At 46.3% G+C, this 22,788-nt stretch overlaps 1 protein-coding gene across 3 annotated transcripts in view; it reads left to right on the forward strand.

The window, feature by feature from the left end:
* The window catches only part of rerea (arginine-glutamic acid dipeptide (RE) repeats a), a 135,655-nt gene that overhangs the window by 43,868 nt on the left and 68,999 nt on the right, over positions 1-22,788 (forward strand). For all 3 annotated transcript variants that reach the window (XM_030422327.1, XM_030422330.1, XM_030422328.1), the window contains one exon: positions 13,318-13,822. In XM_030422327.1, coding sequence (XP_030278187.1) covers positions 13,462-13,822 — 361 coding nt within the window. In that variant the 5' untranslated portion in view covers positions 13,318-13,461. The remainder of the gene's footprint in view (positions 1-13,317; positions 13,823-22,788) is intronic.

Genomic DNA, 22,788 nt, shown 5'->3' on the forward strand with positions numbered 1-22,788 from the left:
GATGATAAACCTCTTCAGGTCATGTTGATTCCTTCGACGAGATTCATTCCTAAATGGAACGAGTCAGCTCGGCACGTCCTGACCTATTGTCCCTGCGGATAGTGGTTTACCAGTGACGCATTTAGAATACATCAGCCACTGATTGACATAGTAGTACAAATGGAACACTGCTAAGGAGGCAGTACCCTCTGCTGGGTGACTACTGAAATAGAGAGTGATGAAGGGCTGGAGAAGTGATTGTTCATAGAAAATTCCAATCTAATTTGTTTTGTGCGCAGAGGAAGGACCGATATCTTTAATTAACATAAACCTCAGGAGCCAACGATGAGTGAGAAATTGGGATAATTGAAAATAGGCCCCGTCTCCTTTTCCCCCCCTCTCTTTGTCTGTACATCCTTAAAGCAGCTGAGCCCATCGGAGGGCACTTTCACACATGTTAAGTGGGGGGACATCTGGCCTTGTTAATTCAGTGCATGGTCATAAAGTGGAATGGCGGTCCCCACAGGGCCGCCTGCTCTGAACACCATCAGATGGAGGCTGTGTGCCCTCGCTGCCTCCTCGTCCTCCCTGTTGACTGTCCCTCTGACACCGGCTCTGACACTTGAAACAAGAACGTCCTCGCAACCCCCCCATGATGCTTAAACATGAGCAATGTAGCGCTACGTGTATTTAAATTGTTTGGTTCAGGACATTCAGTTCAGTATGTGACTTCCTCGGTTCAGTCTGCTCTGTAAACCAAATAATTGCCATGAAAATAGCATGGGCGACCGAAATTTTAGAACATTTTGTCGGTGCGCCAGTTGTTGTGTGTTAGCTGTAACACGCTACCAGGACTAGTCAAGCTCATGTAGGGTCACTGCTCCGCCGTATGGTAGCCTTACTCTTCTCCAGTTACGTAGGTGTTACTATGGATCTCACTGCTTTTCTTAGCAAGACCTACCCTCCTCTGCTTCTGATTGGCTTTCCTTGATAATCTTAACTGAACCCTGAACCAGTCACGCTCCTCATGCCTAGACCTGCCCAACCCAATCAAGAAGGGCAACCAATTAGAGGCAGAGTAGTAGGTATTGCCATGAAAAGCAGTAAGATCAATAAAAATGTGTTGGTTATAGTGAAAAAATTGTCAATTTGTCAAACAGTGCACTATTATTTAACAGAAGTCTGTTAAATCTGTGGAAACACATCAGACACATCACTCAAGAAATTAGACACTCTATGATCCTAGCAATCAGCTGCAATTGAATGGCTCTTCCCCCACCATATATTGGAGTCTTGCGCCCGTTAAGTGTGTGTGTTATGATGAGTGGGCTGTCAGAGTCTATATCCCAGTACCCACCTTGCGTCCCTGCATCCTCAGTAACGATAGCAAATAATCGAGTGACAGCAGCGGGGAAGCATTCATGCTGCGCATTCATTTTCTATTTTAGCAAGTAAACATTTAATGTGTTCAAATGTATCACAGCTTTATTTATGCATAGAATCTGCTGTTAAGTCTGAATTATACATTAGCCAATGAATAATGCATCAGTGCCATTCCTTAATGATTACTTGCCAGGCAGCGAATGGTAATATTTGTTGATAAATTTGCCCATTGATCTTGCTGGTGTTTAACCAGGCTTGTAGAGATGATGTTTGCTCCATTTGGTGTTAAGGGGGGGTTTTTTTGTCAAGGATGTAATCAAAAGGAAGCTAATTGTCTGTTTTTTTCCCCCCCCAAGAAGATGTCTTTTAAAAAATGATGGGTAAGCCCTGAGGAATCAAAGCAAAATGGATACGATCTGATTTTCTGAGCACGTACTTCTTAGTGCCTGTAGTTGTCAGTTCTCTTACATCTCAGTAAGGTTTGTGTGTTTTATACAGTGCTGTTTTTGTGGCTGCTCTTAGGGATGAGTTATTTATCCTTAGACCTCGACAGATCAATGTCCAATTACAGTTTTGTCTTTCTTGGCTTGTAGCCCATTACATGACAGAGTATGTTTGTTCGAGTCTAGACGATGTCTGGTGAGTTTTTAATTTAGTCCGTACTTGGTGAAGGTTCTCTTTTGATACCGCGTCTTTATTGATGCTGGTCTTACAAGCCACACCGAGCCGGATTATTGACACATTATCTGTATAATGCGGCGAGTCTGGCACCGCCTAAGCCTCGAAGTGCAGCCCGTTACTGTGCAGATATATTGCTTGTCCACACAATGAGAAAATATTGACTTGTTGTCACTCACTCATTTGATTAGTTGCGCGGGTGATACTCCTTTTCATTTGTCACCCTGGCAACGTAAATGGGGAAAACACAGCAACAGCCTCCTTCTATCCAGTAATGAAGCACTGGAGCATTGCAGACTTATCACATCTGGAAAACCTCTCTCTAAGCAGGAATGTCTTTATCACTCATGGTTGTATCATTGGCACTTGTCAGCTCAGCTAGTATCCACGGAAAGCCAACATTTGACAGCTTTTCTCACTGCAGAATATGCAGCTGCGTGGGAGTGATGTACTCCAACAATTCCACTTTGATTTTACAGCTTAGTTGTGGGAGATTTATCCGTATATTTACAGTGCTGGCGATTTACTCCATTTTCTTTTGTCTGTAAGCAGAGCAGCTTAACGCAGTCTGCTGCTTCTGCTGTGTGTAAGCCAGGTCATAACGAGAGCACCTTACATTTAACCCAACAGGATTCATCAGCGGCCTTGTTCTTCTAAAAAATAATGAGGTAGACAGTAAGGGCTGCCCCGGGCTGCATGTAGGGAGATGATCTCTCTGAACCGGCAAATCATTCCTGTTTTTAATGCTAAAAAGACAGGCTAATGACTATTCTTGATGTGTGTCAGTGCTATAAGTTAACTAGCTTTAATTCACAGAAAGATCTAATGGGCTTGATTGTCAAGCCGAGTCGAGGCGGTCGGTGAGAGGCTTGTGCTCGGGTGGAGGTGGGAGGGGGAGGGTGGCGTAATTGTTTTAGCTGGCGGTGATTCTCTCTGGAAGGGATGACTGCACAATCCAGATATGTAAACCAGGAGGAACTGAGAGGCAATGTGCTGATACCTTGTCTGTTTCCTCTTGATCAACCTAGCTTTTGAAATTACATTTCTAGGCTCTATCCAAACACTCTTTGGAGTCAGCTCAGCAGTAATGGTTGCTTTTACAAACACAGTGCCTGCTCAACTGAGCATTTCAAACATGTAAATCATATGTGCAAAATGGAGATCTTGAGGAAATCATTAACTGTGATGCTGCGCCGTACAGGAAAGAGAGGGAGAATTAAAGACAACAGATGCTCAAAGGGTTTGATTCTGCTTATTGGAGCATGACACTTATTTAGTCCAGCGAAGAGAATCTCCATGCGCTCATGGTAGACAATGATGCTGTGTCTTGCCAATGCCCTGCCAGTCATCTGCTCTCCAGAGGCATTCGCAGTATCCATTTCATGTTTTTGCATCCAATCCAAAACCTCCGCATTTCTTTGTTTGCTCGAGCCCCAGTGTCATTTCTGCACGCTCATAATCAGGTTGCTTGTTTGCCTGCGCACGACAGCTTGTAATGTGTATCAGGCTGTAGTGGAGTAGACTTCCACCTCTTATGTTTCATAAATAACAAAGCTGCTCAGCCAGTAAAAGAGGAAGGCTGCTGTGATAAAGTGAACCGACTCGATTGGTCGGATAAAGATCAACTTAAGAACCACCAGGAAGCGGTCCAGTTTGCAAACACACGCTTTTTAGGGTTAGTGTTTGAGTCAGCGTCGGGGCAAGGCTGGACATCTGTCTCCCAGTGATCTATAACGCCCACAATCCCTCCCACAGACTGTCAGCTTTGGCACTCAAGCAGTACACCGGTTGCTGTAGTACACCCAGCAGCCTACCCACAACAGTGGCTTATCTTGCTAGCATAACAAACAGTGGGCTAACAAAGAGGATGGAAAGCTATGGGACACACAGTAACAGAGGACCTTAAGAGCGCTGTGCCATTGCAACTCCACTTCAAAATGGAGGCCTTTGTTCTGAGATTGTTGGAGAGGACATCATAGACAGGTAGCAGCACATGTTTTCATCCTCAAACACACTCACTCCCACTCATTCAGTGTACTGCCGGTGAAGGAGATCCTCTGCCTGATAGGGCTTCAGAGAAAGGTATTCCTCTGGGACTGTTGTTGAGGGATTTCTGCCGTTCTGCTGTGCGCTGATTAAAGGAACACTTGTAGATAATGCTTTTTAAAAAAATAGGTCTTTGTTGTGGCACTGGTGGAGCGAGTTCTTGGGTAGAAAAAAAGCCCCCAGATCTGGATTTTTAAATGGTTATCACCTTGGTATGATCGGCAACTCTAGTAAGATAAATATTTAATGACACGGCGGCTGAAATAGAGCCGTTACTGACTGCTGGTGAGAAATGGAGCTTCTATTTAGAGCCCATACTATTCCATAAAGTCATGGCATTGGTAGACGGCCCAAGGTTATTAGTGTGGTATGAGAGTAGTGTGTGTTTGTGGTGTGTCTGTGGGCTGCTGAAGAGTTTCTCACTCTTTTTCTTGCTGCAGTGATATGAAGGAGAGAAATGCACTCTGTTATTGAGCATTCACTCATGAATCCTTGATGGATTACGGTTGTGTATGTGTGCGAGAGAGAGCGAGAGCCCTGTTGTGGCAGCACTATACTTAATGCACGACAGCGATACTATTCAGCCACACTTCACTTGAACTATTTCCACAAGCAAAACAGCTGTATGTTTTGCCCTCTACTACCTTAGTTTTGCTCCGTTTCATTTCACATGCTCCCTGCCCTCTGGGTTCTTGTTTGATGTCATTCATGTCATGCAAAATTGATTGCGAAGGCTTGCATCAATGCCGGCTGCAATAAAGTTATCACAATGCGAAGACAGATTTCCCTGCATTGATTCTCTTAACCTTACACTTTAACACTCGAGTGAATGGGAGCTTTAAATTGCTATCAGCTTTGCTTTTAGATGTTTTTCGGTGAGGATTGTGAAGCAGCGCCTGTATTAGGACTTGAATGTGACTGCGCAGCTCATTTTACCAATGATTTAGGCCCTGCTTGATTCATCCTGTTTACTCATTACATGATAGCTATGGCGAATGCCATTTCTTTCAGCTTTCAAGTACCTTGCTTTTGGTCACACCGCGGCTCTCGTTCATTTCAGTTGAGCTACCCAAGGCCCCAGGGCTTCCAATCAGTCCGGTGAGTGTCATGCACTAACGTCTTGCCTCTTTGTGTAGGAAATAGGTGGGTAAACACAGCAAAGTCCTTGAAGCACTTCCCATCCCAGCTATTGGATTACCAGCTGCCTTTCCGGGTCTCATCTGCACAGATGAGTGCCAAGATCAATGGAGCTCTTAGTGCAAAGCTAATTCGATCAGGACTGGCTTTGCTACTGCTGATCAGAGATAAAAAAATTTCTTACGTGAAACAAAAACTTAATCAAGTCAAGCCCATGTCCAATAGCCCGTATTTTCAGCCACTCCGACTCCCATAGACATCAATTAGGAGGCATTTCATATTCATTATTGAATTGTTGGGCTGGCCTGCTGAGGAGAGGTGTGGAAATGGAAGTAGTGAACTGCTGCGTAAAGTGATCCGGCCAGTTTTTGCTGAGTGAAGCAGAAAAGCCGCCTTTTCTCCAGCAGAGCAACTGGCATCATAAATAAGCTAAGAGCATGTTTTTAGAGGGATGAGATGTCTCCCGCTCTGACGGTTAGCCAAGAGAAAGGGGTTGAAGGGCATATTGACCCTCTTGTTCTGGAAAGCGAAAAGCAGACTCCTCAGTGCCCCTTGTTCCCCCATTAATTATTGTTTGATGCTAATAAAGGAAAGGGGGGGGATGGGTGCATGTTATGAAACATAATTATTCATTGCAGCATTTCCCCTCGACGAGCTTTGCCCCCCCCCCCCCCCCCCCCCCCCCCCCTTTCTCCCCTTGTGCTTAGTGAGGAAGCTGCCAGTGCTGTCAGTTGAGTACAGCAGGCAAAGATGTCCCCTCAGCCTTTTAAGGAGGGGACAGGAGGGAGCAGGGTGAAGGGCGCCATTTGCCCGAGTGATATATGAGGAGAGACAGCAATATATGTAAGGAGCTGCTGAAAGACAGATAGAAGGTCAAGGCACATTACACTCCAGCCATTTATTGGCTGAGCACATAGTCTGACCTGGACTGCAAATACAGTTGCTCAGCAGCGGCAGCTTTTTTTTTTTGTTTGTTTGTAATATATGTATGTGCGTGCCTGCGAGTGTGCGTGTGTCAGCGGCCTGCACATTTTAGATTGACACGTGTGTGTACACATAGATGAATGCCGCACTGTAGTGAATATGCTCTGAGTGGCTTTTTATAAGCTTGCAGATGCAGTGGGAAGCTATTTTAACAAGACTGTAGCTCCACAAACCCGTCCTCCTAGGGTTCTACTAAGCGACGGCAGAAGCACTCGAGGCTGATTTCCTATGCATGAGCGCAGCATATGGCGCGCTTAAACACAATGCAAGCATGGGATTAGTTAACAATCGCGTCTCATAGCATTGTGGTAATTGGGCGGCGTAGAGACGGTTACTCCAGCACTTCTTCTCCTGCTGTTTCCAAATATCAAGCAATAATTCAGGCGATGTTCCTCTGCGTTTTTTAAAGGAGTGTGTTCTTGGCACAGGCAGGGCTAAGTAGTATTTTCTTAGTCATTAATGGCCCAGTGACGAGAGCAGAAGTGGGTGAGTCTGCCATGGTTTAAAGCCTAACATTAACATTCCAAGAATATTTGAGGCTTATTCACAGCAACTCAACCGCACAGCCATCTGCGCTCACCTTTCGTTTTAAAAAAAAGACGACAGGGGCCATGTTGTGTCAGGCGGTATTTTTAATGTGCCATTGTTTGGTGCACGGTGAGGGATGCAATGTGTAATCCAATATATTGCAGTTGTTAGGTGTTTGGAAAGATGAAAAATATGCGGCTTGTGTTTGCTGGAGGCGTAGCACACTATCAGTCAGGGATCAAGTCTCCATTTCACACATGAACAGGCAGAGTTAATCTGTGGATCACTACTGTACACTGCGTAATATCCAGCCTCTGCTCTTATATTTTTCCCAAAAGCGCATTGTTCTAGGCCCCTGCTGCTGCTGATGTTTTTTGGAAAATGGTTTGTAGCTGATGTGTATTTTTAGGTTAAAACATGAGCATTCACCTGTGGTTCAGGTAGTAAACCACACAGGTCTGACTCCTTCAGACTCTTTAAAATTAATTGTGTGTATTTGTAGCCTGTGTGTGTGTGTGTGTGTGTGTGTGTCCACTAAAATGCCACTGCTGTAAGAGGCCAAGTCCCAGCCACTGCATGTTTTATGAGCTGTCCTCAGAGGATATGGGAGCTCTGGGCTCAGATCCTGCTTGTTCCAGCAGCGTTTTCATCACTCCTGCCCACGTCTCCATAGATTTTTTTTTTTTTTGATGAGGTAGAGGAATCCAGAACATTTACAACACAGCCCTGTTTGTGGCTAAAGTTTTAAAAAGAAGCATGCCTAGCTGCACGGAGGCCTCATAGAGCCATGATTCATATTATTCTCCTCATGCACACTGCAGAGGGTGTTTTCCCTTCTGCATGGGATCACTGGCCTGCACGACTGAGATGGTGGATGACAAGGCTGAACGCTACACTGCGTATTCCACTCCCCCTGTCACCTCTTCCCCCCCCCCGCTGGCTGCTTTCTAAAGGCGTCCTTTTCCTTGAACATTCAAATCATCTACCGGAGAACGTCCACCGACGGTGTCCATTTGTGTGGGTTGTGAAAGAGTGCTGAAATAAGCGTGGAGGGTAACAAAAAAAAAGAGGGGGATGCTATGCATAGAAGAGGAATCCTTTTGTTGTATGTATTTTTTAATGGCAGTCAATTGTGATGGTTGGTTTTGGTGGCAGTTGGTGGTGAGACGAGAGGCGTTTGCATATGAAATGATAGCCCCTCCTAATTAGAGGTAATACCATCCTGCAGTATCTAGAGGTGGAGGTGTTTTTTGGCTCGGATCATTATAAGACATTGAATGGAGGGATTGCCCCCCCCCCGACCATCTGCCCGAGCACGGAGCAGGGTTTGCCACCACATAGCTTAATAATTTAGGTGGAAAAAATGGTCTTGTGTACTGACCTAATGGCTTTGTTTTTGGGGAGCTGTTTTCCTAAAGACATCATTCAGTGCCCCCGTCGGCCCGCGCTGTCAGTCTGAAACCTCAGAGCTGTCTTATCTGTCACTCTAATCTATTTATGTTAGTTTTTTCCTCCGTGTTGGCACGTCGCTCTGTGTGACATAGTGATTAGAGTAGCTGGAGGATGTAGGGCAGCTGTATGAATACATTTCCTCCTCCTCCTCCTCTCCCACACTCATTTAGACTACCAGTTGGAGTTGAACTGACGGAGAGCATCGTTAAGCTGATAGGCAGATCTGCGAGGAAGAGGGGGGATATTTGATTGCAGAATATCAGTAGAAGTGGTACATGATTGAGTGCTCAAATATTAAAATCTCAAGAGTCCTTTCGTTCAGCACCCACTGTTCGGAGGTTTTTTTCCCTTCCCCCAGTAAATCTCTTTTTACTACATACATCTGATTGAGAAAATGTCATGTAACTCATATCCTCCTCCCTGCGCTAGAGCCCCGTTCATTTTAGAGAGATAAATGTTTGAAGATACATATGTGATACAGATATTTTTTAGTACAAATCAGGCTTCAATGTGTCCCCAGTGCATATTTACACCCCTGCTGACCCTGGCTTTCCATTACAACAGCATAATTCACCAAAAAATTGAATTGTCACTGCCTCTCCAGAGGTGAAAGACACTAGAAATCCTTTGAATCAGGCACTTTATTCACATAGCCCATAGATTTACAGGGAAACTCAATTAAGAGCCACATTCATGATAGCGCTGCCTGCCTGCCTCCACATAGCTCAAGTTCTCCTGCCTCTCTTATCAATGAATCATTGCTAAAGGTCCTTTTTTCACTTGCCCGCTTACGATTACATTTCTCAAGAGCGCCTCATTTAGAGGAAAGGCGAAGGGTGACAATGGACAACCCTGGCATTTTCCCTCAGGAGCCGTGTCTAAACACGATGCCTCGCGCAAAGCAGTCAGAGCCACCAAAATGGCCTTCAGCTTTGCTCCAGCCTCACAAATGTGGCACACTGAGAGGTACCGTGTCTTGAAGTAGCTGGTATTAGGCTGTGAAATGAAGTCCTGCTCACAGGCCCTGCAGATAATGGACATCTTGGGTTGTGGAGCAGCCCCCTCAGGGCCGTTTGGAGCTCTCACGGAGAGCACACAAACAGGGACTAGAGTAGGATTTAGGCTTCTTTTAGAGATGGAGTAGAGGCTTAGACCCTGTGGAGCGCACGGTCTGATCCTCTGTAGCTGTGGACTGTCGGAGACAGAATATGTTTGACTTAGTGGCTATTGGTTTATATTACAAAAAGAAAAAAGAAAGTAATGGATGCTATTGTTGGCCCGGGGGAGATTCTGTAAATTGTCTAAAATGGTTTTCGACAGTGATAGTTTATTGTTGCACACTGTCATTGTTCATGAGAAGCCTTTTTGCGTTTTTACCATGGGAGTCTCTAGGCAGGTTTAAATGTTGATGTTGGAAAGCCCCAAGCTATCTTTTCTCGAGCATGGCTTTTACCTACTAAACTAACCCCGGATGCCAGCTAAAAATAGAGCCTTTGTGAGCACGGCTTGAGCAGAGGGAGAAAAAAAAAGATGTGGTTACTCATCAGTGAATTGAAAAACAAGTGGAGCAGACAAGTGTCTTTGCCCTGCCAACGTGAACTAAAACAGAGCAGGCCTCGGAGAATAAAGCAAGCCATGATTGCACCAGGTAAGACAAAGCAGGCAGGGTGCAGAGACCACAGAGAATCCCTTTATGAAGTGGCCTACCCCTTGCCTCCAGCTGAGCCTTTCATTGTGCTGTTGTTTCTAGGGGGGCTTGGATGGCAGCTTAGATTAGATGGCACTGAGTAATGGATTGAAGCTGACGAAAACCTGCTGCAGCTCGACATCACCGCAGCGAGGATCCGTGCGCTGCTGAGGATCTGGCTGGTTTATTCGGATCAATTTGAGTTGCCCTCATTGTTAATAACCCTGTGTATATTCATGCTAACATTGTTCTCCTTTAATCTGTATTCATGCGAGTATTTCATTCAATCCCTTTGCAAAGCCGGCCCTAAATCCTTGCCAATCACATTTTGCTACTTCATAATTCTCCAATTGAATATGCCATGAATGACTTTTCAGCCTCTCTCCCAAAACTGAGTGGATCACTGTGCTGCTTATATTGTTGTTAGGTTCTGGTTTTTGCATTTAAATGTAGACATTCCTGGTTTTTCTCTATTATTTCTTCTATGAGAAGCCGTGTGAATAAATGTCCAGTTTTTTTTGCAAATTCATAATCCAAGATAATCAATTACTTAGAAATTTGGCAGGATTAAAAAGACACCCTACAGCTATGTAGGTACTGAAGCGAAGCGTGATGATTTGGGTGTTTATCCTTCGACAGGTTTTGATTAAAACTACAGAGATGAGCACGGATTTGGGTAAATGTGGGAGTGATTGGGATGAATAAAACATGGCTTTTTTAAAAGGCTGTTCTGAAGAGAGCGAGAGAGGGAGAGGGCGAACGAAAAAAAAGCTGTGTTTAGTAACAAGAACCTGCTGTGTGGCCATTGTGGGGGATGATGTGTTAATCGAGCCACAAACTGTGTGGTTTTTCAGGCCAGAGGTCTCATTTAAACAGGCATGGAAAAGAGAAATGTATTCGGGCTGGGGCCCTGCTGGCTTCTAGCTCTTGACTCCATCGCAGTAATGTAAATGGTGGATTAGGTGACGTTGGCTGGGACCCCCTCAACCCCTTCTCCAGCCACTGCCCCCTCCTTCTCTTTTCCATTAAGACAGCTGGTATCTTTCAAAGGGTCCCGGCCCAGTGATTGATGTGTAATAGCTCCAAGCCTCACCTGCCCCCTCACGGCGTTATTCATCGGCCAGGCAGCCAGCGCTGCTTTCTGCTAAGCACTTTGTTTCCCCAGTAGTGGGTGGAGAGCCTTTCTCTCTCACTTTCTCTCTCTCACTCTCTTCCCTGTCAGCCATCAATACATTATAGCTTTTTTTTTATTTCCACAGTGTTACTACTTCACTTCAATGTGACTCACTGCTTTTAACTCACTCAGTTTGTTCAACTTCACATTGCTCCTTTATCTGCATCAAACAAGGGCGACTGATGGGCAACAATGGACTCTTGAACACATTGTTAATTGACCCAATAAAAGAGCAACTGAATATGAGCGCGAGAATTTTCTTTTGCTGTGAGGGTTAATAAACACAATGACGTTAACGTCGGCAAAGTAATTGGAGATACAAGATGTGGAATAAGTGTGTCCAGATGCAAACTAATAGCACCTGGATTGTAAAGATACTTATAGCAGCTTATAGCGGCCCACAGCATCAAAGGAGAACGGGCCAGCCCTCCATTTGCAACAGTTCAGGGTCGTCGCTGGTTTCAGTGGAAGAGGCTTATGTTACTGATTAGAGGAGAGAAGAGGTGCTTAGCTCATACACAGATTCTGGCAGCTCCTGGGATTAAAGCTGTGCTATCAAATGCTACCTTCATCAATGTTTTCATGTTTCTCACACCTCCAAGACATGCTGCTGGATATGGACACGAGCGGGGGCACAGTATGTATTTTGGCACACCGATGGAGGTGTGTATCCTTCGCGCAGTGCACATGCGCATTCATTCTCTCCCGAGCCCTTTGCCGTCCTGCGTTTGCACTAATGTGTTCTCTGTGTGTGTGTGTGTGTACGCTGGCAGCCCAGTGGTCGCCGTGGTAACTCATCATTAGGTGATTAATGGGGCTGTGACGAGGCTGCGGTTTAATCAGGCCCGGTGTTTGTGTAGAAGCCGACGACAAGAGCAGCTGCCCTGTCAGTTGGTGTCTGCTCACGAGATGACAGCACCCGCTGCTGAGGAGCGCCATTGTCAAACGCGCCTCATTGTGTGTTAGTGTGCGCGTGCGTGTGTGCGCCTTTCTTCCACCTTTCCCTTTCCTTCTATTCTTATCCTCACACTCTCTCAATAAACCTGTGTCCGCTCACAGCCACGCTGTATAATTTTACCTCAAAGCTGGGTCCACTTTACCTAGCTCAATCTGTACCTCTCCCTCCTCCCGCTCCCATTCTGCTATCACAACCATGGTAACACGGGGCCTGATTGCGTGGTTTGATCCCTCTGGGGGATGTAATAACTATTTCTAGTTAATTTGTTGTGGTGGGGGTGGAGGGGGCAAACACTGGCAGTAAATGAAAAGTCTCCTTTGTAGGCGCAGTGTGTAGGGCAGTGTAGTGCAGACAGCATGCCGCTTCAGCTTTGCCCATTTCACTGTTTATGGAGGATTTCATTATGGCATGAGAAAGCAGTAGCCGAGTTCCTTTTTGAGTGAACGACGATAGCTGAAAATGGCAGTGGACTGGGCATGGCAAATGACTGGCTCAGCCTCTCTCCTCTCCCTTCTCTTACCCAGTGGATTGCTGTGTTCTTCCCTCCAGAGCTGTCACTTCACATTAACACAACGGTGACTGTCAGCCAGGGCAGAGGGCTTGGGTGGGGTGCAGTCCAGTGAACCAGAGTTGACACACACACACACACACACACGTACTAAGACACACACAGATGAGTAAGAATTGAGCCTGGTGTCATCACAGATGGTCTGCAGAGGAGTTAGCCAGTTAACTCTGTCACTGAGCTTCACGCTGTGTCTCTCCCGTGGCATTGCAAAAGACAAGCAGCGTCTTGTGCTGAAAAAGTCCCTCGACACATTAGCTCTGAGGAATTCTATTGGTTGAGTGCCTCATCCTCAATGCAGCACCACCTTCTTTATGCTTATTCAGTTACGACTTCCCTTTAGCTTATTTTGTTACAATATTGTACATGCAGCACTTCTTTGTACTTTCCTCACTCTTTTTTTTCCACGTTCTTTTACACTTTAATAACTCTGTTTTACTGCCTCTCTGAAAGCATGGAAATGTGTTTGAGCAGGAAGCTGGAAGGTTCTGTTCTTTGATAAAGCTACACAGTGCTCTCCAGAGTATACATGGTTGTGGAGGGGAGTGCCAACAATTACTGTGATGTTGAGAAGAGTCAGCACAGCTGCCTCATCTCTAGGAACTAATCTTGTATTTCTCAACCACAAAAGATCTCTTTCAGCACAAAACAACTCTTTGTGTTTAGTGAATGTATCATCTGCACTGAAAGAGTAATAGTCATTGACCTGGGTTATGCTAATTGTCCTCCTTCTCTCTCATCTGCAGCTTTTCTGAAACACTGGGGTTGTTGGTGTGGCCAAATTTTCCCTGGATTTGACTGGTAAATTCAGAAGACTGAAGCCCAGGCTCACAGTCTACCTTTCACGGAGGCCCAGCCGTGAGAGGACTGAGGAAGGCACGTGGCGGATCATGACGGCCGATAAAGAGAAGGAGAGGGAGAAAGAGCGGGACAGAGACAGAGACAGGGATCGGGACAAGAGAGAGGCCGGTAAGTCCCGGCGACAGGACGGGGGCGACCGTGAGAGCGAGAGCTCCCGGCCCCGACGTAGCTGTACGCTGGAGGGCGGGGCCAAGAACTATGCAGAGAGCGAGCACAGCGAGGATGAGGACAACGACAATGGCAGCACAGGCGGAGGCAGCGGCACGGCCGAGGAGGCTGGCAAGAAGGGCAAAAAGAAGACGCCGAAGAAGAAGTCTCGCTACGAGCGCACAGAGAACGGAGAAATCACGTCCTTCATCACGGAAGACGATGTTGTTTACAGACCCGGAGGTAGGCCTCATTATTACTCATCTAATTGTGTCTCTCTTTAGCAATTTCCAAGTTAAGTGATTAGCCTGGGAACCAGACGAATCTGCCAAGCTCATGTTTTATTCGCTCTGGTAGGTGCGTTTGACTCCGATCCTGTTCAGACAGATTCCCACCTAACCTAGCCTGTTTTAGGCCAGTCACAGTCTAGTGATCTAGTATGGTGTAGATCTAGATTTGAAAAGTTGTATCGCTGCTCTGATTGGTCCGAGGTCGGTCCAATTGCATCCAGAGGCATTTTGGTACGCCCCCATTGATATCTAAAAATGAACTGAGATAGACCAAACCAATCCATGGCTAGATAATTATAGGCGCGCCTTCTTAACGTCACATTCGCTCATTTACTTAAACCCGGAATAAGCTCGTTTGAAACATCTGAATGAATCAATGATTTATTTCTGGGTTACTGCATCACAAACTGCATCACAAACATCATCTCTGTTGCAAAAAGGTGCTGAGGGATTGCATTTTCTGTAAGCAACTCCCTAAGAGCAGAAGTACTCCCTCAGGTGAGGGGCCCGATGCATCATACAATCAATTCCAAGTTGACCCACTCTGTGCTTTGTCTTGGTCCAAGTCAATAAAGCAAAGTGGTGCTCCAGGAGATGATGTGATAGTGACGACAGCCATGATAATGATTTCATCCCAACACCATCTGACTCACTGAAAGTATGCCATCTCCTCTCGGGCCAAAAGTCACTCCAGTTTCCTGGAGAGATGTTTGAGCTGCTGTGCGATGTCTTCATTATGTCGTTTGAATGAGGCTAAAAAGGGAACCAACCTTTTCCGCAGCTGTAAACATGGCCTCTCTTTCACCTGCTGTTTATAAATTGGTTGCATTAGAGGAGGGAATGTCAGCACTCACTGTCAGAAGGAAGCCGGGCTATGCTAGCCGCGTGTCTGCAGTCCGCACTCGCTCGGCTTTCTGCTCACTGCCTTGCAACTAAATCATTGCCGCCATGTCTTTTCGTTAATCTAGCAGCTAGCAAAAGGTCAAGTAGTAGTGGGGCTGAGGATGGAGCGCTGGCTTGTACTGCTTGGGGGTTTAATGTGAAGACGCTGGAAATTATAGCCAGTGTGTTAGGTTATCTTCGTCTCCAACTACCTACCCGTGCACACACATCCAACACACAGCCCTTCTTCTTTCTTTCCACCACTAAAGAGACGGCTTCCAGTAGCTGCAGTGAAACAGCCAGACCTCCCCATCCCACACTCTCCGTCTAGCTGCGTAATCTTGTTGGCCAAATTATCTCTGTGCTGGTATCAGTGGAGGTCCTCAAGCAAGCAGTCACACTGAACCCAATCCATGTTGTTGTTCACACTCTATTTCTGTCCCTCTAATGCTCTGCAGCGGACTCCATTCAAGCCTTTTTTGCTCCGCATTTCATGTTTAATAGAGAGAGCACTAGCGCTTTGTCTCACAGTTAACCATGCGGAGAGGAAGAGAGAGGGGTTAAAAAAAAAAAATACGGAAGCAGTCAGTCACATCAATGAAACATTCAAAAGGCATATAAACAAAGTCGACAGTCTCAGTGGATTAGCCCCGCCGAATATTTATATTTCCACATCCGAGTGAACAGCGCAGCCAGTGTCTGGCTGATGGGGAATATTTATGTTTCCTGTCTTCTCTTTCAATTATCTTGACAGGCCTAGAACAGCCTGGGTGTCACAACCTGCTCCCTCCTCATAGACTGGAGCAGTTGGATTGGTTTAGTGAAGGGATGAGACAGGATTGGGTAGTAGTGGCTCCAGCACCGATACACTAGTTTGTAATTTACCTCCCATTGTCAACACGGAAGATCCTCCACCTCAGCAACTGACCTCCTGCTGTCACCTCTGCTTATTGTTCAAGTGATAAGCCCTGTGTGTGTATGTGTAGTGCATGTTTTCCTCCTCCTGCTTGGTCATTGGTAGCAGCCTTCTTGCAATCAGATTTGATGTGTGCAGCTTAGGCAGGCACAAAGCCTGCAATGGATTATGCTTTACTAAATGTTAAATCCCTTTATAGCCGTCTAGTGACACACAATATGTAAAACTGACCACCCTCAGAGAGGGATTTGCACCTCCCCAGAAATGTTGAGAGGGAAAAAGGCGGTGTTGGAAAGCGGGGCAGAAACCCAAAGAAATTCCAAACCAAAATACTGTTTAGATTGCGTTTGTCACAGGCTGCTTTAGAAACATACAGGCCCATGTCATCACATATAAAATAACAGGTAAGCTAGTATTGAAACGGTCTGCACACTCCCAGTCTCCAGCCACCCTCCAATCTCTCTGCTTAGCCTTTCTATCCCTTGAAGATGGGTTCAGGCGGCTTAGTGCACATCGATTGGATGGGGAAGGGTAGGATAGGTGGGCCCGCAGCTAAATCTAGCGCTGCTGCTGTTTTAAAAAAGGATGGAGGAGTGCGTCTGCGGTGGTGGCCTGGGGACTGTGTCCCGGGTCATTTGTATGGTCGGCTGCTGGGGCGAACAGCCCAATGCAGTGCAGGCAGACATACCAAATCGATCTGTGCCCCGTGGCTGAGCTCTCACCACCTCCTCAGGCCTGGCCAGACACCTCCAGAGCCTGTTCTCTACACTCACCCCCCCACCCCAGATTATAGATCCTCTCTCTGGAGATTATACACACTGCCATGGGGGGATCAATAGGAGACACCCTAGAAGCTCGGACACACACAAAAAACATGTCGGTGCACATAAACACACACACACACACACACACACAGCAAACTGATAACCAATATTAGTGCACTCTCCGAAGAGTACTGTAACATATACATGCACACACTAACACTTATACAAGGCATGCTTTTAACAGTCATAGACCCAGCCTCTATCAACGACAAGCACACTCCTGCAACACACACATAGCCTGTCCAGGTTGCTCATCCCCTCTTTCCACTGCAGCAGGACTCTGCTTGGTGCTGCAGGTGGCTGGCGACCACAGCACGTCTCCTTCCTCCCCAACTGACTCGCTGCTTTAAAATGGAGCGAGCTAATGGAAACCACCCACCACCTACTCCTCTTGCCCTTCTACCTTAGTTTATCAGACAAGTCACACAACACGGGTGCCACAGTCGCACAAGCACTAATGGACTTGATTCAATTTAGAATGTTTTTCTTAGAAAGTGATGGTTTGTGTAACACAGAGAGTTTGCAGTCTAGTCTGACAAAAAAAAAAAAACACCTTGTGTGTATGAGTGTTGGGGGAGTTGTTGATGTGGACAGCTGGCACTTCTTGCCGCAACCACAACAGAACCCTGGGGAGTGTGTGTGTGTGTGTGTGTGTGTGTGTGTGTGTGTGTGTGTCATGTGCACACACCCAGTAAGCTATGCGGCAGGAGTATGCCTGACACACATGAAGAGCTGGCTAACCAGCCCTTCCTCCCCCTTTCTTTAAAGTCAGGACCAACTGTTGGCAGTCACACAAACTGACATGCAAGGGCTTCACTTCATCTGTCAACTGTAATTTTCTTCACGCTGTATATAACGTATGTTGCCATTGTTGACAATGATGCAAAATATCTGCGTCAGTGCAATTACTGACATGTCTTAACCACATTCACTGCAATTTATAACTTTTTGTTTTTCTAATATAGAAATATAAGACATTAGTCTACTAAGGCTGGCCTACCGGGACAGGAATTGTAAATCCTATTTTTTTAAGTATTATGAAAAAAGTAGATTATAATTCATAGGACCCTCACCTTCAGTGCCAGTTAAAATGAATATCCTACCTAAGATTTTATATGTTCTCCAGTCTCATTCAATCAGTGGTCCTTAAAGCAAATTCATAGCCTCATATGATCTTCAGAGCCATTTGGAATAGCAAAAAAACAAGAATAAAACTCAGAACACTTGGAGTGCCTGCAAGTGAGGGTGGAATGGCTTCACCAAATCTAAACGAATAATTTATGAAGCTCGACTCCAACCCCTGGCCTGTTGGTATAAACCTGACTATGAATGTTAGATGGAAAGAAATTGAAAGGAGAGGAACGGGGTTATCATTTCATGGATGGGCACTAAAAGGCATAACGGCAGTGTGTACAGTTTAAGATTTAAAGCTAAAGTATGATCCCTAACAAAGATTTTTATAGATACTTGGAGTTAAGAGACTACAAAAGAGATGAAGTTTGAACCAGATGAATTTAAATAATGCGACTGGGGTGACCGGAGATGAATGCAAATAGAATGTGCCTCAGGTCATTGCTGCTTTCTACTAAGCATCAGAGGAAGCATGGGGGGGAAGGGGGGGGGAGAATCGATACACTAGATAAAAGCAAAGTAGAAGAAGAGTGTAAGATTCAAATAACAGATGACAAATGGGTTCAAATGTGCAAGACACATTGTACATCTATGAACTCACCAATACAGAGGGAAGTCTGCTGGAAGAATTGAAATCGCTTTTTCACAACACCGAAAATGCAAAGCAGGCCACTTGATGCTGACCACTGGATTGATATTTGGAATTGTCGACGGATAAGACTATATATGGAAAATGTCAATGGGGTTGTGAGAAATATTTTGGGTTAGGGTTAAATCTAAAATACCTGCCCTGTGGTGTATTTTGGAAAGATTTTTACTGCTTGCAAGAATAAATAACATGGCTGGAAATTGTCCAAGACATTTTTGTTTTTGGTGAGTGGACACCTTTTGAGAGTTAGAGAGAATAAATAGGACACCGACTAAATGAAGCCCAATTAAAATGTACTTATCTGAATATCTCCAGACATGTATTTTTAAATTTGTTTGTGTCGATGCTGATGTGCTATTTAGTTCTTTATAAGAAGATGAATTATACTTTATAGAAGAGCAAGACGTTGAATTGTTTTCACTATGGGTCCTCTTGAGAAGCTGGTATAATGCGAGTTCAGTAAGTGTTGGATTGGTTATTCTAGAGCCAAGACAGCGTAGGCTAGAGGGCGATTAGCATAGCAAATCCACTCCGCTACAAAGGCTAGCTGTCGATCAGTCAGCTGTTTCCAGTGAAGCTAACATGAGGGACAAGCCCTCGGAGTCATCTCATATTGAAACATAGAAGTGTGAATCTGTAGCCTGTCGCTTACTGAACAGATCTATTTTTAAAAAGCCCTCTCTGCTCTCCCATCTCTCCCCACGCTGGAGACTCTGGGAAAAGGGCTTTTTAGTGAAATCCAACCACCTGCCGACTGCTAAATGAGAAAGCGTGGGCTAGCCGAGAGGGAAAGGAGAGGAGGAGGAGGGAGGGAGTGTTGTCAAAGAGCCTCTGTTCTCCCCTAGGAGCTCAGTCAGCTGTAGGCCTGCCCTATTGTAGAGAGCTGATGGTATCGCTTGCCAGGTATTTCCCACCGCCTTTCCAGTGAGAAGAAGGGAGAGTTGTTGGGCTTGTGGACATGGAGAGAGGAAGGAAAAGTCGGGGCAGGATCCATGTGCCTCCAGGCAATGGCGGCCTGTTACGCCGCCACGCTGGGATGACCCAGCAGGAAGTGGCACAAGGGAACAGTGGTCATCATCTGCTCTTCCTTGCAGAGGCTCTGTGGCCGGTGGTGGATCTGTAATAACACCAGTCCTCCCTCTTTCTCCCAAGCTCTGTCTTTCTTGGCCCTCCAGCCCCCTCACACCCCTGCAGTTCCATTATTGCATTCCTCGTGCTATTTAATTTTAGGATCAGTAGACTCAAGGGGGTAGCTTCGCTAAAGCAGCGCGCTGCTCTGCCGTGTGTGTGCGCCCGTGCGTTTGTGCATGCCGAGCACCATGTTTTAACAATGCAGGTGGATCCTGACTCATGGCCAACACTCCCCACCTGCGAGCACAGCTTAAACAAATGCTCCTCTTGATTTAATAAGCCCGCCTTGTATCTTAAAATATGCTCACATTCTTGCATTGTTTAGCTGATCTCATTCCGCAGCACCAACAACCACTTCCCCCCGTCGCTGTTTACAAAACATTGGCGTATATGCCTGCGTTCGCAATGTGACTTTTCCCATTGTTGGCTGCTGGTAAAAAGAAGCTGATATTATCTAAGAACTCCCCTCCCTCCCTCCTTCCCTCCCTCTCTCCCTCCCCTTCGCTGAAATCCTGCAGCAAATTAAACAGCATCTTATTTGCTTGATACAGAGCTAGTAGGACACGGCTCTTTTGCTGAGGCTAGGTGTGTTTTAGATTAGACATGCTTGGCAGCCGTAAGAGAATGGCTGGCTGAACAATGAGCTACAGCTCAGAAAATTGCTGTGTGTGTCGGGAGGTTATAACAATGAATATTACAGTGCTTGAACTCTGCAGCGACAATGTTCAGGATCAGGTTTCGGTGAAGTTGCTCGGGTCTGAGAAGCTGGCCCTCCGCAGCTTCGTGATTATCTCCCCGTGTCGAAATATTGAACTTTTCTCCCGCTCTCTGTCTGTCCGGGCGGAGCGGCGGTCAGCAGTGGATTGTAGGGCGGAGGGGAGTGGAAGAAGCTAAACTCACGGCTGCCGAGGGAGCGAGAGCACTCTACTACAAAGGCCCTGCTGTGGTTCTAACTCCTACAGAGAGGGCTACATCCATCCAACGAGCACACACTTCAACCCTTAAAAAAGCTGCCCATCCCCCCCCCCACGGACCCCCACCACAGCTAAACCCTCTCATCCCCTCCCCTTTTCCACTTCTCCACTTGAGCGAGGAGACCCACTTCCAAATGCACAAAATGGCAGGAATGTTTAACAAGGCAGGCGGACCCTGGAGGAACCGTGTGGCCCGCTTCGACGAGCCCCCTTCCCCGCCCCTCCTCCTCCGCAATCCCGACCAAACCTCCCTGAGCTCCATAGCCTCCTTTTTTTTTCGTTCAAAAGCCAGCAGCGTTAACTCGGTTTTAACTTTCACACTCATTGAGATTCGCGTTGTAGTCGCTTTCAGAGAAATGCCCTTGAGGTAGCAGACTTTTAGTGCCCGGGATGAATTCAAAATGTGCTTTTGACGTTCGAAGAATAGACTCGCCTGCTGTCTGCAAATGATTAAACTAGATCCCTGTCTCTCTCTCTCGCTTTTTTTTTTTTTTTTGCACCACCTATCTTTTTCACTCTCCCCATCTGTTCTGTATGCCTGTTGATGTGCTCTGGGGTGTAGACACGGAGATCTGGCCTCTCTAAATGAATGTGCCGACGAGGTGAAGGGACACTAAACCCTAATTCCCCCGATTTGACTCCTCCGAAACATGTCATCTCATTCAGATTAGTCTCTTTTGTTCTCTGCCCTCCCCCCACTCCCTCCCTCCCGCTCTCTCCTCCTCCTCCTCCTCCCCCCCGTCCTCCCTCTCTACCCGCTTCTCTCCCAGCACTCACACTCACACTGTGTTGCTTGCAGATCACACAATAGCACTGATGGATATTTTCATTCATGTTATCTTGTAAATGACTTCCAGGGTTGGCGTAGAGGAGGGAGAGGGGAAAAGCGAGAAGAGGGCAGTAGTGAGAGAGATATAATGCGTCACTCAGAGCCAACGAGGGCGATAAAGTCCCCCCCCCCCCTTCCCGCCTTCTCTCCCCTTAGAACAGCTCATTCAGCCCACAGCAGATAACAAGCCCACCCTGGGGTTACACACACACACACACACACACACACACACACACACACACACACACACACACACACACACACACACACAGCCTCTCAAAAAACAAAGCCCATGATGTCACAGGCGCACCCGTACACACCAGCCCCTCTACAAATTGTATCTTGGGTGTCAGAGCCATTTAATATCTTTGCAACCCCTCTTTTCCTCCCCAAGCGGTAAGATAAACCACAGCCAGATCGATAACTCTGTTGACACAAACAAATAAATAACAGATGATGGCAGTGTCAGTCACTGGGAAAAAAGAAAAGCCAGCCGCACACATCTTTTGTTTGTGGGGGGGGAAAGTGTGGCTTTTTGCAAAGGACAGCTCAGCATGTGTTTTTGGTGAAATGAGCACCAGCAGTGTGTGTTGTCAGTGGGAATCTTACCTACAGTGGCTTAAAAAAAAAAAAAACAAAGCTGACAGAGCTGCAAGTTGTTGTCCGTCGTCATGGCCTTGTGAATGTGTTATTGTTAGCGAGAGCGCTACACTCCGTTGTGCCTAACATTAGGTAAAACCAGCCCTGGGAGCAGTTAGATGGATTGTTCAATGGCTTACATCTGATAAAAGGTCAGCATGTGCAATCTGTTTTCCCCGCCAATCAATTAAGTGTCCGTGGCATTTGATTGCTGTCTTTTACAGGTCATTTTTTACCCAAAATAGATCGGATTTTCTTCCTCACGGTTTTTGGGTGAACGGGCAGCTATAATGTTAATTAGACGTCTGTGAATTCAAATCTCGTTTTCTCTAATAATTCTAACCCATGGCTGTTTCTGGAAAGTACTCTGCCAAGCTTAGCAGTAACCATTAGCCATTCCCCCCCCCCCCCCCCTCCTCTCCTCTGCCTCCTCCTCCCTTTCTTCTCCACAGAAGTGGCTGTGTGTTTTTGTCCTCTGCAGCGTGAATGTTTTTGTTAAGGAGATGAGGGTTCACGACCTGGCCATACCACCAGTCGAATCCAATTTAACAGCACAGCCAGGCCAGGGCCACCTCCTCACACTCGATGTGAGAGGGCTGCTTTTAACACTCGCGAGGGTTATGTAATTTGGCAACATTTTAAAATCATGAATGAGAGGAGGCAGAGGGGAGGAGTAGGAAGCTAACCCAGAGCTAACTGGACATGTAGTGGTGCATTGCATTGACAGAAGTTGTCATTTCTCAGGAAGGCGTTGCAGTGATGTCTGGGGGGGGGGGGGGGGGGGGGGGGGGGACGTTGGAATGGGGTTAAAGCCAGTATTGCTCACTGGTGTATAAATGGAGTGGAACAATAACATAATTCCCCTTGGGCGTAATGTTAGCTTTGGAAAGGCAACCTTGTAGCGCTCCAAAAGTCCTTAATCCTATTACTCGCATTCCAATTGA

This window comes from Sparus aurata, chromosome 7, assembly GCF_900880675.1.
Source record: "Sparus aurata chromosome 7, fSpaAur1.1, whole genome shotgun sequence".
Classification (NCBI taxonomy): domain Eukaryota; kingdom Metazoa; phylum Chordata; class Actinopteri; order Spariformes; family Sparidae; genus Sparus; species Sparus aurata.